General features: G+C 48.2%; 1 protein-coding gene across 7 annotated transcripts in view; it reads left to right on the top strand.

Annotated features, from left to right (window-relative positions):
• The window catches only part of AKAP13 (A-kinase anchoring protein 13), a 288,721-nt gene that overhangs the window by 243,199 nt on the left and 30,540 nt on the right, over nt 1-14,982 (top strand). For all 7 annotated transcript variants that reach the window (XM_066355280.1, XM_066355281.1, XM_066355279.1 and 4 more), the window contains 2 exons: nt 51-225; nt 12,697-12,764. In XM_066355280.1, coding sequence (XP_066211377.1) covers nt 51-225; nt 12,697-12,764 — 243 coding nt within the window. The remainder of the gene's footprint in view (nt 1-50; nt 226-12,696; nt 12,765-14,982) is intronic.

Here is a 14,982-nt window from a genome sequence, read left to right as displayed (position 1 = left end):
AGCGCAGGCCTTCTAGCATTCGGCTAACTGTTGATCCTTTTCTTTGGCAGGAGAAGGAAAAAGAGAAGGAGAAGACTAAGGAGAAGGAGAAAGATTCTAAAGACAAGGAGAAGGACAAGAAGATCCTCAACGGCCACTCTTTCAGTTCCATCTCCGTCGTGGGGCCGATCGGCTGCAGCCAGTGTGCGAGGCCCTTCACCAGCAAGGATGCCTACACCTGTGCAAGTAAGGGCCACGCTTCTTCCTCTCTCGGCTCAGGAAAGGTTGTGTCTCGTTTTCTGTTCATCCCACCCTGTGCCTCTTCCTCGTGCTTGTGGAGAAGTAGCCTTTTTCATGTCTTTTCAGAATAACTTTGAAGAAATCATTCTAGACGTAGAACCGAGAGCCTCTGTTTTTTCAGCGGGCCCCGCTTTCACTCTGTTCTGTTGTCCCGGGGCCACAGCCTGTCCCAGGAGTTCGTACCGCATCAGAGCCGTCTCCTGGGCACAGACCGCAAAGCCCCCGGCGGTCCCACGCTGGTCCTGCGTGCTCAGTGTGCCTCTGCAGTCCGGTGTGCGCCTCTGCCTTCGGCCAGCTTCCAGGCGGGTGGCCGCCAGGGGAGAGCGCCCCGTGTGCAGAGACGTCCCGTGCTGACCTGGCGGATCTGCAGCTAAAACCATCTGGAGACCAGGTCTGCTAACAGCGTGGCTCCTGGTGGTGTTCAGCTGCTGCTCTGAGACGGAGGTCGGCTGTTTCTGTCCAGGACCAGACAGCCAGCATCTTAGGCCACGTGGCCACCACTACTGAACTCTGCTGTTTGTGTGCAGGAGCAGCTGTAGGCAGCACATCGACCGATGGGCATGACTGTTCTAGTAACACAGCATCCTTTATGGACAGTGAAATGTGAATTTCACTTAACTTTCATGCATCATGGTTTAGTAAAAATTTTTTTAACCATTTAAAAATGTTATAAACATCGAGAGTTCATGGTCTAGCTGTGACCCACAGGCAGCCGTCTGCAGACCCTACCTCAAGCCTCTATATCTACAAATTTTGTTGTTTACACAGATAGAAAATAATTGTATTTATAGCACACACCAGGGCAAATCAATGAGGGCACTGTGGTCAGAACTGACCACCTGAAGACCCAGCGACCCCAAGCCCAGCCCAGGCGCCCAGAGGGCTGAGGCAATCACCATCGTGTTATACCTGTTGTAAGAATGAGATGGCACTCGAACACCAGGTGTGCAGGCTTTATTAGAGGAGAAAGACCTGCTGGGACACTCCTCCGGGAGAAGTGCACCCAAACAGATTCTGAGGCAAACTTTTTACAGGGTTAAGGGAGAGCTTTGAGCAAGTGTGTGTCGCGTCAGCAGTTCTGGGATGCTCCCTTCTGTAGTTTTACGATATTGGCTTCTTGGAACGCTTCTCCTCGGAGTGGCTGACCAGCTTCCTAGAACTTTTCTGTTTCAGGGGCGATAGTCCAGTAAGGGTGGGGTCAGATAGCCAACCTGAACAGCAAAAGGGCAGTTTAGAAGTTTTGGTAAATTCATGTATCCATCACCTGTAACCAGTTTAGACTATGTAGTGACTAAGGCAGAATCTGAGCATCGCTTCTCAGACTATGACGTCAGCTATTTGTGGGGAGTATCCCAAGTGATTTGTTACTAAAAATAGTTACCTTATTGAAATGGAACATTTTTAAAGTTTGAGCAGATTCAAAGTTGCCACAACAATAATTTCCACTCTTTTCTGTCTTGGACAGGAATGTGGAGTTGCAGCTAACATGTAGCCCACAGTCTATGGTTACAGCTGCTGGGACTTTCTAAAGGGCCACTCATATACTTGTAAAATGACTTTAATGGCTCTGTTATACCCCAAATGTTGTCGGCAACCCTATTTGTTTTCCTGTCCCATTTAAAAAACGAAGACAGAAACCTGCTGGGGACTCTTCATCAAAGCTTTCTGTGTCTCTGTGGGCAGTCATTTCACACGTCTGTCCTCCTGTGTGTGTGGCTCACTAGCACACTGAGAATTCCAGTGTAGTAGTAGATTTCATGTGACCTGTGGGAAATGAGAAGGTCCCTGTCCAGTCTCCCCACTGCTCTCATGGAGCCCGGGCTCTAGCAGGACTCACTCTGAGGACACCGCTGGCTGTCTCCAGCTTGGTGTCTCACCTGCCGACAGAGTCAGCCTCTCGGTTACGGACACACTTGGCTGCCTAGGACAGGAGTCACCAAGCACTGTGTAGTCTGTTCCTGTATCATCAAAACACTTTTAGCCTTCTTACACAAGTTATGCACATTTAACATAAAAATTACATACATGTCCTATACTGAACTGACAGAGAGCTCATTCTGGGAATAAGGGGAGACAGCGCTGCCGTTTTCTTGTTTGCTGGTTAGTTGTTAATATTGCTATTTGTACTACTGTCCTGGAGTCGTAGTTTCTCTGCAGGAGTTTGTGTAAGTCTCTGTTTTTAGGTGAAACTAAGTATGATCACTGAGTTGACTACAGGTCAACTTGCACCTACAGGTTCCCACTTGCCACAGCATGCCCAGAGCAGACGAGAGGGGGGGCACCGTTAACCGGTACATGCCCGGGCCCCCCTTCCTGGGGCGTCCGCTTCTCTCCAGAGTGCTAGAGTCGCGGGTAAAGTGCGTGCCTGACCAAGGCTGAGTGTGGCCCTGGCTGCCAGTGTGTTCCTGTCTCCAGTTCCCTCTCGGTCGGTGTGAGGGGAGCTGCAGCCTCTCTGTCTTCCCCGCACGCCTGGTGCGGAGCCCTCCTGTGCAGGCTGCTGCCCGTGGGGGGCGCTGGCCTCAGGGAAAAGCAGGGAGGGCGGTGTACTGGAGTATGAAGTTGTAATTCAAGAACCTTCATCAGGAAAGCAGACTGAACACCTCCTTTCTGCTAGCCAACTTAAAAATGTTCGATAAAATATATTCTTTTAAAAAATGAATGACATAACTGGGCCTGCAGAAAGGCAAATACCCGAGGGAACTCAGAATGGGAGTGATACACGGCGTCCCCTCGACTGGGGCGGAATGCGTGGTCTCAGCGCAGAGCGGACGCTGGAACCGAAACCCCTGAATAGACTGAGAGTGCTAAAGGCTAACATTCGTTCTGAAGGGCCCAGAGAAACCCTATCCCCCCTTCAGAAGCGCAAGGGAACGTGCCCTTACCCCAGGACCCTGAGTGATAATTCTGCACCATGTAGGAATCTGGTATTAAAATTTATACCGTCCGTATGTACCAGAACCCAGGCTAAGAATTTTTTGCTAGTGGTTTAATGAAATCGCAGGCTAAGAGTTATGAAATCCAAGGGACCCCAGCTGAAACAAATACAGAACAGCACCAGAGGGTCCCTGAGACAGAGCTGGGTATCTGAAGGGTCCCGTGGTTGGTAGACAGTCCTGCAAATCTAAAGCTGAGCTCCCCATAGAAAATGCACAGACACCCCCTGAGGTGCACACGCAAGCAAAGAGAATTATTAAAAGGTCGAAATGAACAGAATCCCTAGTGAAAGAATAAGACATACAACTAAGAGGATAGATTTAAATATAACTGAATAAAACTTCAAGAGTAAAAATAAAACCTTGAAAGATCTTTATGAAGATTTAAAAAATATTTTAGTGTTCTGCACTGTTAGTGACTTGTTCTGATTTATGTTTGCTTATAAAGGAGGAAATGGCTTTCTTATGTCACCTGCATTTGTAAGGGCCAAGCTGGGTGCACATTCTAGAGAGTCTTGATGACTTCAGCCAGGATTTATAATTTTACATTCACTTATCAATCATTACACCCTTTGATTTCTTACCTTAAATGAAGTTATTCATTAAACCAGAGCCCTGAACTCTTAAAGGTACTGTGTTTGGTATTGTGATTCATTCAAAAGCAGTTCGTCGACAAATATTGAGCAGTATGTGCCAGGAACCTTTTTTCTTTTTTAATTGTAGTTGACGTATAATGTTGTGTAAAGTTAAATGCGCAGCGTGTTAATTGGACACATTTATACATGGTGGACAATTGCCACTGCAGCCGTGTACAGCACCTCTGTCCCATCACGTGATTATCCTTTTAGTGGTTGGAATAATTAGAGTCGCCGATCTAGACATGATGAGTTGAAAGGGTCATAGATAGAGCTAGATGCATGATCCTATTTTATAGAAGGCACCTAAGTAGTCACTGTTTATGTACGAGTACAAGACTTATCTAGAAGGATAGGCACCAAACTGTTAACAATTTGAAGAAAGAGATTAAGAGAGGCGAGATCGAAGGGGACTGTGTTTCTATTGTCTTCTTCTATGTTGTTTGATTTAAGACCAGGGGTCGGGAACCTTTTTGGCTGAGAGAGCCATGAACGCCACATATTTTAAAATGTAATTCCGTGAGAGCCATACAACGACCAGTGTACGTTACGCATTATCCAATAAAAATTTGGTGTTGTCCCGGAGGACAGCTGTGATGGGCTCCAGCCATCCGCAACCATGAACATGAGTGGTAGGAAATGAATGGATTGTAATACATGAGAATGTTTTATATTTTTAACGTTATTATTTTTCTTACTAAAGATTTGTCTGCGAGCCAGATGCAGCCATCAAAAGAGCCACATCTGGCTCGTCAGCCATAGGTTCCCGACCCCTGATTTAAGACGGTCCTTATATGTTGTTCATAGGAGTGACGAGATGTAAACCTTGGGTCACTGAAAGTTGCAAAGGCTTTCCTGGTTGCCAACTGGTCTTTGACGGAAAAAGCAAGATAATACTGATGTCTGGTTCAAGAACGTAACGGGCAGAGAGCAGAGTTGTCACTGGGAAACGGAGGGCTTGACGGACACCGCGGGCGAGCTGCTGTGTCACTGATAGGGGACTGATTGACAGCGTGCAGCCACTCTGCCAGCACCGCCCTGAGTCACAGCACATTAGCAGAAGGTTCAGGGACCAAAGAGATGGAAAATCTTTTTTGAAGACCTAAAGAGTATTTTTCTTTTTCTTTGTGGTGTAGAGACCAGCAGGTTTGAGAACCACTGATGTGCAGTTATGGTGAGTGGATGGCTCTCCAGGACCAGCTCCTGACAGCTGTTCAGCTTAAATTCGAGTGGGGAAAAAGTTGTCTAATTTATGTGCGTGTATTTCATCTTAGACAGCCATTGATTGGTGTCTATGCGTTGTTTCTAGGTTAAAACAGTTGGTTTTACCCTCCTTGGCTGTATAAGGTGTTCGTTTACATTAGACTATGATGACTCAAAATTGAACCAGCAACTGGCATATGATTGATTCGTCAGATAGCAAAAATAATGCAATATAATGTAGGAGAACGCCTATCTTAACCACAGGCAACATACACCCATTTTTTTGTTTTCTTGATTCTTGTTCCTATGAAACAAATAGAGGTTCTTCACTGACTCTCCCGCAATGAAGTATAGCTAGGCCCCCGCGGACTGTGGAGCTGCTTCTGCTGTCTGTTTAGGGGGGGCTAGACTTCCCCCAAAGAGGGGCGCCTGGGCTGCCCCTTGGAAACTTCTGTGGCCCAGGGGTACTAGTGCAACCTGTGAAGAATCACTTAGGTGGGGGTCCGGTACTGATCAAGAAGAACGAACTGTAGGAGGTTTGAGACTCATAGAAGTTCTCAGCCACACGTCTGTGTAGTACAGAGGTTCTCAACCTGTGGGTCGCGACCCCGGCGGGGTCGCCTAAAGCCATCGGAAAATACATAATGCATTATCAAGTATTTACATTCCGAATCATAACTGTAGCAAAATTACAGTTATGAAGTAGCCACCAAAATTATTTTTTGGTTTGGGGTCACCACAACATGAGGAACTGTATTGCGGGGTCACAGCATTAGAAAGGTTGAGAACCACTGGTGTAGTACTTATATCCTGTAATAGCTGGGCTGTGGTTTTCAGAACGCTTTTTGTGGAACGTGGTGTTTGGGAAGTTCCACCGATTTTTGAGTATACACACACACACACACACACACACACACACACACAAACACATATATTAAAATAGTTTCAAACCTGTGTAAAAAATACACGTTCAAAAGTATAACCAAAATTTAACATCAACATATTAACTTCAGCTGCCAGCCTACCTGTTTATATTTTTCCACCTCTAATTAACTGAAGACTATAATGTGATTGTAAGGCAAGCCATTTTTTAAAAAATTGATGTTTGTGCCTCCTTATCTGTTTGGATGAAACTGTTTTCTGTCTTATGTACGGCAATCTAATAATACTGAGATGAATTAGATGCTGAGATAGACGTGTGAATTGCACGTGTCCTGTGTACCTCTGATTTCTCATTTTTTTCTCAAAACAGCATCCTTGTTCTCATTTTTTTATTTGAAAGCATGTGTTAAAATTGTAACTCACATCTAGCTGAATATTTCATATACTTGATGGCACACAGTATAACACTTTTATTTCATTTAGGACATTTTAAAAGAAAACCAGTGACATGGCAGATTGGCTAATATGTAGGATAGGAGTTTTGGGGTGTGTCTTGTAACTTTTCACGTTAAGTCAACCAGGGGCTCTTTCTTGTGGGAGCAGATTCCTTCCTGGAGGGCCCTGTGCTGTCATTGGAGTGTTTTCCGTTTGGAGAGTTGGTCTGAGGCACGGACTGTGTCATAGTCCCCTTTGCCAGTGGTTCTCAGATTTACAGTAATAGCTTAATTGAACTAAAATGTCACAGGTTATCTTAGCTCCATTGCTTAGCTAAAACAAGGAGAAAGAGTTAATGTTTTAAAGTTTAAACCGAAAGAATCAGACAGCAAAAAGGAGCAGGGTGCTAGGGCCTGATGGTGACTCAGCGGGCGCCGAAGGCTCACGGGTACAGTTTCAGTGTGCACACGCTGAGGCCCCCATGGCTGGGCCATAGCTCAGCCGCCCTTAGTTCTGGAGGTGGTATCGAAGGAGGCCCAACATTTGGTGGTGACACTAGGTTTGTGTGTGACTGTGTGCTCAGCCAGCCACTTACAGAAAGAAAAGGGGGACAAGCAAGGCTTGAAAGGAAAGGAGTAGTGTGTAATCGTCTCCCCAAAGAAGCAAATGTAATGAAGGAATTGGCTGATGCTCTCTGCTTCTTGCAGAACAGAGCCTGCGATGAGGAGTGGTGTGTACGAAGCGTCATCTGGTATCTTGGCAGGAAGTGGAAAAGATGAGTAATTTGGGAACTCAGAATCTTTTTTTTCCCTTCCCTCCATCCCTTCTCATGTTCAGGATCTTCCCAGGAGTCTCAGGAAATGTAGCCCCCCTCCCCATTAGTCATTTGCCTGCCTTGTGCTCGTAGAGTCCCCTTTGACTTAACAGAACTCTCCTTTCCGACCCCTGAGCCTCACACCCCGTGTGGAAAGGCACTTTGGAAAGGCCAGCCACATAGTGCATCATGGTGATGTGTTGTGAGGCTGGCATTGCTTTGCGCCTTCTTTCAGTTGCCTTCAGTCACTCTAGCATACCCTCCTGCAGGCAAATGCTAAGAGATCCAACAGGATAGAATGTTTTCAGGCAAATCAGCATCTGTTGACTCTACTGAAATCAAAACCTGAGTCTTGGGCTGACCGTGCTGGCGCAGTGGATAAAGCGTCGATCTGGAACACTGAGGTCGCAAGTTCGAAGTCCTGGGCTTGCCTGGTCAAGGCACATATGGGAGCTGATGCTTCCTGCTCCTCCCTCCATTCTCTCTCCCTTCTCTCTCTCTCTCTTCCCTAATATGAGAACAAAAAAACCCAAAGCTGAGTCATTCATGTGGACTTAAGTGGAAGGGGTCCAGATCGCCAACACAGACTCGCGAGGAGCCAAGCCTCCAGTACGTGTCCTTCGTAGCCTGCTCCCGGGGGTGGGGGCTGCAGCAAAAGGCAGCACTGGAGCCCCTTGACCACCTCAGAGTAACCTGACCTAGGGGAAGCCTGTCTGGATTTAGGATCCGGTCACTTTAATGGGGAAAGGAGGGGAAGAGTCTCCTATTCTTTCTTCATTTACATAAAGCTCCCCTTGACTGGTCAGCTATTCCTGCAGCGCCCGTCACGTAGCCTTTGGAATGCTCGGCGGAGTCCTTCAGAAGAGTCGGTTATGTTTGTGTTTTTGGATCTTGCCAGTGGTTCTGTTTTGTTTGCTTCAAACAGATGTACAATGAAGTTATTGTTGATTCATGTTCTGTTGTGTTAGCAGCTTCTGAGTAGGGACCAGTTTAGGTGTGTGATGGGTTTTGCTTTGGGTGTTATTCAGAAAGACAGCTTTCTAGGGAGACATTTCCTGAGGTTTAGAGTACATTCCTTATATGAAAATAGTAAAATGCATGCACGTAATTGACTAAAGAAGTCTGTTATTTAAGGAAAAGGAAGGTAAAAGAAGAGCCTAATCAATAGTCAATTCTTATTTAAGCAGAGAGTGCACTTTCATTTTTTTTCCTAATTAACTGAATTTTACTTATTTTCTCTTAAAATACCAATATAGATAGAAGTCTTAGACACCTGAACGTGGTGGTTATCCCTAGTTGCAGTAAGCCAGAAAAAAATGTTTCTAAATGTTTCAAATAATCTCATCTCACTGTACATTTTGTTTCTTTTTGTTTACCACTGTTCTGGAAACTGTGATAGGAGCAGTTGAGCCAAGATGGCTTTGCCCTTTTTTTGTGGCTTTCTTCTTGTCTACATCAGCCCTGTGGTTACTAGACCCGCTGCTGAGAACATCTTACGTGCCTTTGCATCCAGGCTCTCTCCGCTCAGACCAGGCGATGCCTCGCTCCCCAGAGATGTTTAACAAGAGGTTGTAGAAATAATTTTGGAGCATGTGTTTCTAAATTGCTCATTTTAGGTGGTGGTTGCTGTTTTTGTGGTTTTAGTTAGCTTGGTTAGGTTTGAAATGATAGCAAGAGATCGTACCTGTCTGTTAAATAAAGGAACTCTAACCTCTCTCCTTAAGGAAGATCAGAATTTTTAACAGATGGACTTTGCTCGAATCTGTGTCCAGTAAGCAGAATAATCAGAACTTTTTAGCCTGTGTCCTAATGATCAGTGGACTGAAGTATCAGAAAATCCTTCCAGAGCTCTGACTGTGGAGAACTCAAGCAGGTGAACCCTTCCTCTGATGGGTGGCCCTTGAACGACCATGCCGTTCTGTAATTTCAGTTCCTTTGTCCTGGCCCCTCCTCTTTATTTTTAATTTTTTGTATTTTTCTGAAGCTGGAAACAGGGAGAGACAGTCAGACAGACTCCCGCATGCGCCCGACCGGGATCCACCCGGCACGCCCACCAGGGGCAACGCTCTGCCCACCAGGGGGCGATGCTCTGTCGCAACCAGAGCCACTCTAGCGCCTGGGGCAGAGGCCAAGGAGCCATCCCCAGCGCCCGGGCCATCTTTGCTCCAATGGAGCCTTGGCTGCGGGAGGGGAAGAGAGAGACAGAGAGGAAGGAGAGGGGGAGGGGTGGAGAGGCAGATGGGCGCCTCTCCTGTGTGCCCTGGCCGGGAATCGAACCCGGGACCTCCGCACACCAGGCCAACGCTCCACCACTGAGCCAACTGGCCAGGGCCGGCCCCTCCTCTTAACTGCCGATTTCCTTAAGCCCGACTCATTAATGGGCTGTTCAGTTTCTGCTGAAGGAATACGCAGTGTGTAACAGTTCACTAAAGATCTGAGTTGGCTGATGCCAAAAGTTAAGGAGAACAAGAGGCAGCAACTGGTAGAAGGTAGTTCCCAGTCCTGTGGGTTTTCCTTTATCTTTTGCTTGATGCCGCCCAGCGACAAAGGAAGCTGGTGTCTTGGTTGTTTGTGTTTTAAGTCGGGGGGGGGGGGGGATGTCTAATAAGGGGTCGGCTCTGTTCCAAACTTCTGTGCCAAGACCTCTTTGAAGAACTTTGACAAATGAAGGCGTATTGCTTGCTGCTATTAGGAAATCTTCTTTAAAAATAAATAGGAGGTCAGATAATTCTTTGCCCTCCCTAATTGCATGGTATGGTTTGCGGCAGGGAGCTTAGAAATGTGTTAAGATTTGTCTCTGATATTTGTGTTCTTAGTTATTGCCTGTTTTCAAAAACAGAGAACAAGGTTTTAGCCTCATGACTCTGGCTGATGTCCTTGGGGCCGCAGTTTCTGGCTCACCCACGCACAGCACTCAGACCGTCGCTGTGAACTCAGTCCAGGACAACTTGGTAACAAGTCGAGTGGTTTTCAAGTAGGTCCTTGAGTATGTTAAGCAGTTGTCCATGCAAAGTATTCATCTCTAAGACTTGGGACCATATTACAGAGGATTTAAAAACTTCCTGGGTTGTGGGTTTGGGGACATCTCTCAAAAGGGTGAATTTGTGTGAAAAGTTGTTTATTAGAAGCACATTTTAAATATTATTTCTGATTTAATGATACATCGGTTGGCGTGGCCTTCAGTTCTCAGACATTGGCCTGAGAACTTGAGTCTTGCTGAATTCTGTTTAAAAGTACTAGCACCACGCCCTCCGAAATTGCGTCACTGACTTCTCTGTGGGATAGTGGGGCTCATTGGGAGGAAAGGCAGGCGGATGCTGCTCCTCTACAAGCTGTTCTCAGTGTGCTAGCTGGTCGCTTGTGACACCAAAATTAGTGGCAGGTTCTCAGGCAGACCCACTGCTTCCTGTGTTGCCCAGAGATGCTGAAAATAGCATCGATTTTCATTAAAACAAACAAGAAAATAGAACCTAATGGAAAGTTGCTTTAATTTCTCACAAACGTGGCTGATTTAAAGAGTGAGGATGTGTTTATAAAGAAATCCACGGAGCTCCCAGGCAGTCTGTCCCTGGAGCAGGAGAGGGGGGAGGGGAGAGGGGAGTTCCGCCTGAGGAGGAGCCCCCAGGTTCCCTCTGGTCGATTTCCGGAGGGAGCCCTGCCCAGGGCGGTGAGGGCAGTGGCTCCTCACGCTGCTCTTGGTAAAGGAACCTGGATGTCTCTGTTGGTTTATTGACATCGGGAAAGTGAGCAGACTGTGAGTTTCTCTTGGGCTAGCGCTGGAGGAAGTTAGCTAGGGAGGAGCTATCGATAGCAAAGGCTCCCTCCACCTCCAGGACTTCCAGGGCTGGGCCGTCCCGCGGGCAGAAGGAGACTTCCTCCAGTGGCCTCCTTGACAGCTGCCCTGATCAAGGTGTCCTGCCCCAGCCGTGCCCTAAAGGATGAGTCTTGCCTCGTGATGATTCAGGTGACCTGGGAGGTGAAAACTCGCAGCCTGAACCTCATGGAGCAGTCCAGTGGGATTTACTTTGAAAAATTGTCCCTTTCTTCAAGAGGTGTAGCATAGCGCCTTACAGAATCATAAACAGAAGAACTTGGGGGAGTGTGGCCTTCCCTGTCATTTTGTAGATGAGGAAACAGGCCGGTAGAGAAAGGACTTGCGTTTGCGTAGGGTCTCAGGGGCGCATGGGCAGAGCCAGCGCCCGAGTCACGTGTGGTTTGGTAGCTGTTCTTCCTGTTCTGCTTTTCAGAAGTTGTCGCTGTGTCACGCACTAGCATCAAGGTTGTGTCGGGGCAGTTGGCTTTGGGGTAGAACAGATGTTTGGCGCCCTGAGCCAAGCACTGTGCTCGAGAGGCCTGACTGACGATTCGGCTGCAGTGGAGGGTCCCTGCCCTGCAGGAGCACGCAGTGGAGGGGAATCACTCAGGAAACCACAGGGCAGCATGGGTGGCCCTGTTAGGGGAGAGAGGTCTGTGGCCAAGTAGGCCCTGAGGAGCCACTGTTGAGGAGGGAATTAGAGAAGGCCCTTGGCGTCTGGGATTCCTGGTAGTGTACATCATCACTCCCTCCCCTACCCCATACCCCCACCCCACCTCCCACCCGTCACCCACCCCATCGTATGAGCTAAGAGAACATAACCAGGGAGATGACTTGGACAGATGCTGGGGAGCTTCCCGAGGCCGTATGAAGCATGGCTTAATGAACGGTATCGGGCTGATTTTCCCAGGGAGCCTGTTCCCTGGAGAGGCAGTTGTCACGGTGTCCCCACAGACAGATGTTTTATTTGTTTCTACTTCACCTCTGGCCTGCTGGCAGAGTTTCACTTTCTGACCTCATAGCAGCCGTGAGCTGAGGTGACCCTCCTGAGGCACAGGGGGCTGGGTTTCTTTATCAGGGGCCCCGTTAGGCCAAGACAGCGACAAGAGCTGAGATGAAGCTGTGTCCTTGGCAAAGTGTGGCCTCTGCTTCGTCTGTCAGGAGGCCTCCTGCTTTTTCTTGAGTCAGGGCTCCCAGCCATGCTGCGGGGAATTTTGTGACCTCTCTTCCTTGACTCGTGCCTCCGGTGGGGTGCACAATGCTCAGGGTAGGTCAGGTCCCAGGGACGGGGACAAGCAGATTTGCAGGTGCACACTGTAGCTTTGATGCGGCCACACACTTCCCACAGCCCCTGCTAAGGGGTTTTATTTACACATTTACTTGTGACTTAGATTTAAGTGACGGCAGACACTTTTAGTTTTTGCTTTGGTAGGCTTTCAGCTTCCTGCCCAAGAAGTTCCAGACTTCTAGTCCTCATTAATCAGAAATCCCGTCTGCTCTTGGTTTTCCTCCTCCGAGTGATATCACACGCCCTCTTCTGAGAAGAGCACTGCGATCCGCGCTTGTGACAGTCAGAGGCGTTCTGACGTGTGAGCAACTCCACTCGGGAGTCCACGGGCCGCGGTGGCAGGAAGTCAGCATCTGGGGTCCGTTTGTTTCGTTATTAATGTCACCTTGGTTTTCTCTTCTGCTTCTTTCCAGACTGCAGTGCTTTTGTCCACAAAGGCTGTAGAGAAAGTCTGGCTTCCTGCGCCAAGGTCAAGATGAAGGTAGGACATTTCTGGCTAAACGGGTACACTCTCCAGAGCTGGGGGAGCGGAGGCTGTGTGTGGCCTTTGTTCTTGCTCGCCATTGGGCACCAACTTGGAGACCAAAATGACCAAAAAATAATTCTTTCCTCTTAAGTGATTTTTCTTTCTAATTAACACCTTGTGAATTTGTGGCTTTGGGGAAACAGTGTTTTCAGAACTTCTCCATGTTAAATGTCCATCTCTGAGGCTCTGTCATCGTCAGAGTGGTTTTCTCCCTAACCCTGTGTGTAGCCCTACTCTGCTGTGACACGCCGGTTTCCTCCTTTGAGGCCGTGAGGGCAGCAGGTGGGCGGCGGGCCCTTTGATGTGCTAGAGGGCTGGTGCTGTCGCCTCACTAGTCTAGAGTCCACGCAGATGGCTCTGGTCAGCCGACCCAGAATGGGAAGTGCGTGCTCCGAGCCTGCCCGTCGTGTGATCTGGGTGCTGCTTCTCGGCCGGCCCCCACGAAACAAGTGCGGGTTTGGACAATGCCTTATAGGCAGCCTGTGTATGGTTGTCACCCCTAGTCTTCTTGTCCCTCGTCAGAAGAGCAGGCTCAGCTGTATCTACACAGATGCTCAGTATTCTGTAGGACTCACCAAGGACCAGACACATTTACCCTGCGCAGGGGCCACAGGCTGGTCTGTACATCAGCATCACCTCGAGGGCTTGGTAGAAGTCAACTTCCTGGGCCCGGCACCCCGAGGTTCAGACTCCAGGCTGGGGCCCGGGAACTTGCCCCTCTGATGAGTTTCCAGATGGTGCTGATGCTGCCTTTCCGAGGGCCGCACTTCCGGAAGCAGTGGACCGGTGTGAGGGTGACACACCTCTGTAGCCCAGGTCTTATTTGGCCCATAGACATGAGTTTTATTTGGCTCATGAAGTTTTTTATTCTCTTTTTAAATTTGAGTTAATGCAGTTACTTAAAAATCATAATTCATGTCAATTTGGGTTTCTCCCATCCAAGTACTAACCAGGCCCGACCCTGCATAGCTTCCGAGATCAGGCGCGTTCAGGGTCGGCTGGCCGCATACAGTTTGGGTTTCTAAGTCCTTTTTTGAAGTGGAAGATTTCACAACCCTGGTATTCCCCCTTAGCCCGCATTCCCAGTACTCACATTGCTCTTTTTCCTTGTTTTCATCATACTAATCACCTTCTCAGAGTCTATATTTAACTGTCTGTATTTCTTTATTGCATTTATAGTTATGGCCTTTACCTTTGCCACAAGAATATAAGCACAAATGTGCCAAGCAGTCGAAGTCAGGAGTGTGTGCTCCATCGCAAGCTCCTAAGCACTAGCATGGTACCTGGGTCATCGGTCCTTTAATGCCAGAGAGGTGGAAGGCAGGTGGTGGCCCTGGGGCGTGATGTGCTGCTCCCTCCTGTAGGCGGGAAGTGCAGTTCCAGATTGGTGTGTACACACACACACACACACACACACACACACACACAGCTTGCCTCTGTCATTTGTTGCCTGCCTGACCCCAGGGGGTTTGAGTTTGTGATCTCGGATGAGACTTAACTACTTGTGAATGTGCGAGGTTCTATAGAAAGATAATGAGATATAGTATCCCCCCTATAAGAGAGTGTGACCTTAAATGGGAAGTTTTACATTAAATTGGAAGTGACCGTTTTTTACTAATGAGCTATATCTCAAAATAATTGCTTCAGTCTGCTCTTTCTCACAAAAAGTGTCTGTTACACAGTGCAGCCAAAGTCCCAACTAAAAATAGCCCTCCACCTAAGAATTATTGAGCCTCTTGTCCGTGCTGGTCCCTGGAGAGGAGAAATGAGAACGGCTCAGATGGGGGGTTCAGGGACCTGTGTCCTCGTGGGAGGGTGCACAGCAGATGGTGACCGTAGGTGAGGAACGCATGGAGGTGAGCATGGGGTTCTCAGGTGCCGGTCACGACCGTGGGCGAGGAGAGAGTCTAGCGGGTGGCTTTGCCCCCGAAGTGATGCTCAGAAGTCTGTGTGGTAGATGAGCCATGCCTGTGACGAGAGGCACTCCAGACAGACGGAAGCAGTATTTGTGAAGTCAGAATGGCAGAGTCAGGGGACAGCCAGTGATGTAGGATGCTGAGGACCGTTGGCAAGGGACGGAGCAGGAGAGTGGGAGCAGCTGGCTGTCTCTGCTCCAGGCTTCTGCAGACCTGACAGAAGGTAGGTTGTAAACGCCATCCTCATGTGTTTCTCT

Source organism: Saccopteryx leptura, chromosome 13, assembly GCF_036850995.1.
Source record: "Saccopteryx leptura isolate mSacLep1 chromosome 13, mSacLep1_pri_phased_curated, whole genome shotgun sequence".
NCBI classification, from domain to species: Eukaryota; Metazoa; Chordata; class Mammalia; order Chiroptera; family Emballonuridae; genus Saccopteryx; species Saccopteryx leptura.
The sequence above is the reverse complement of the archived record's forward strand: the minus strand, read 5'-3'. Positions and strand labels throughout refer to the sequence as shown.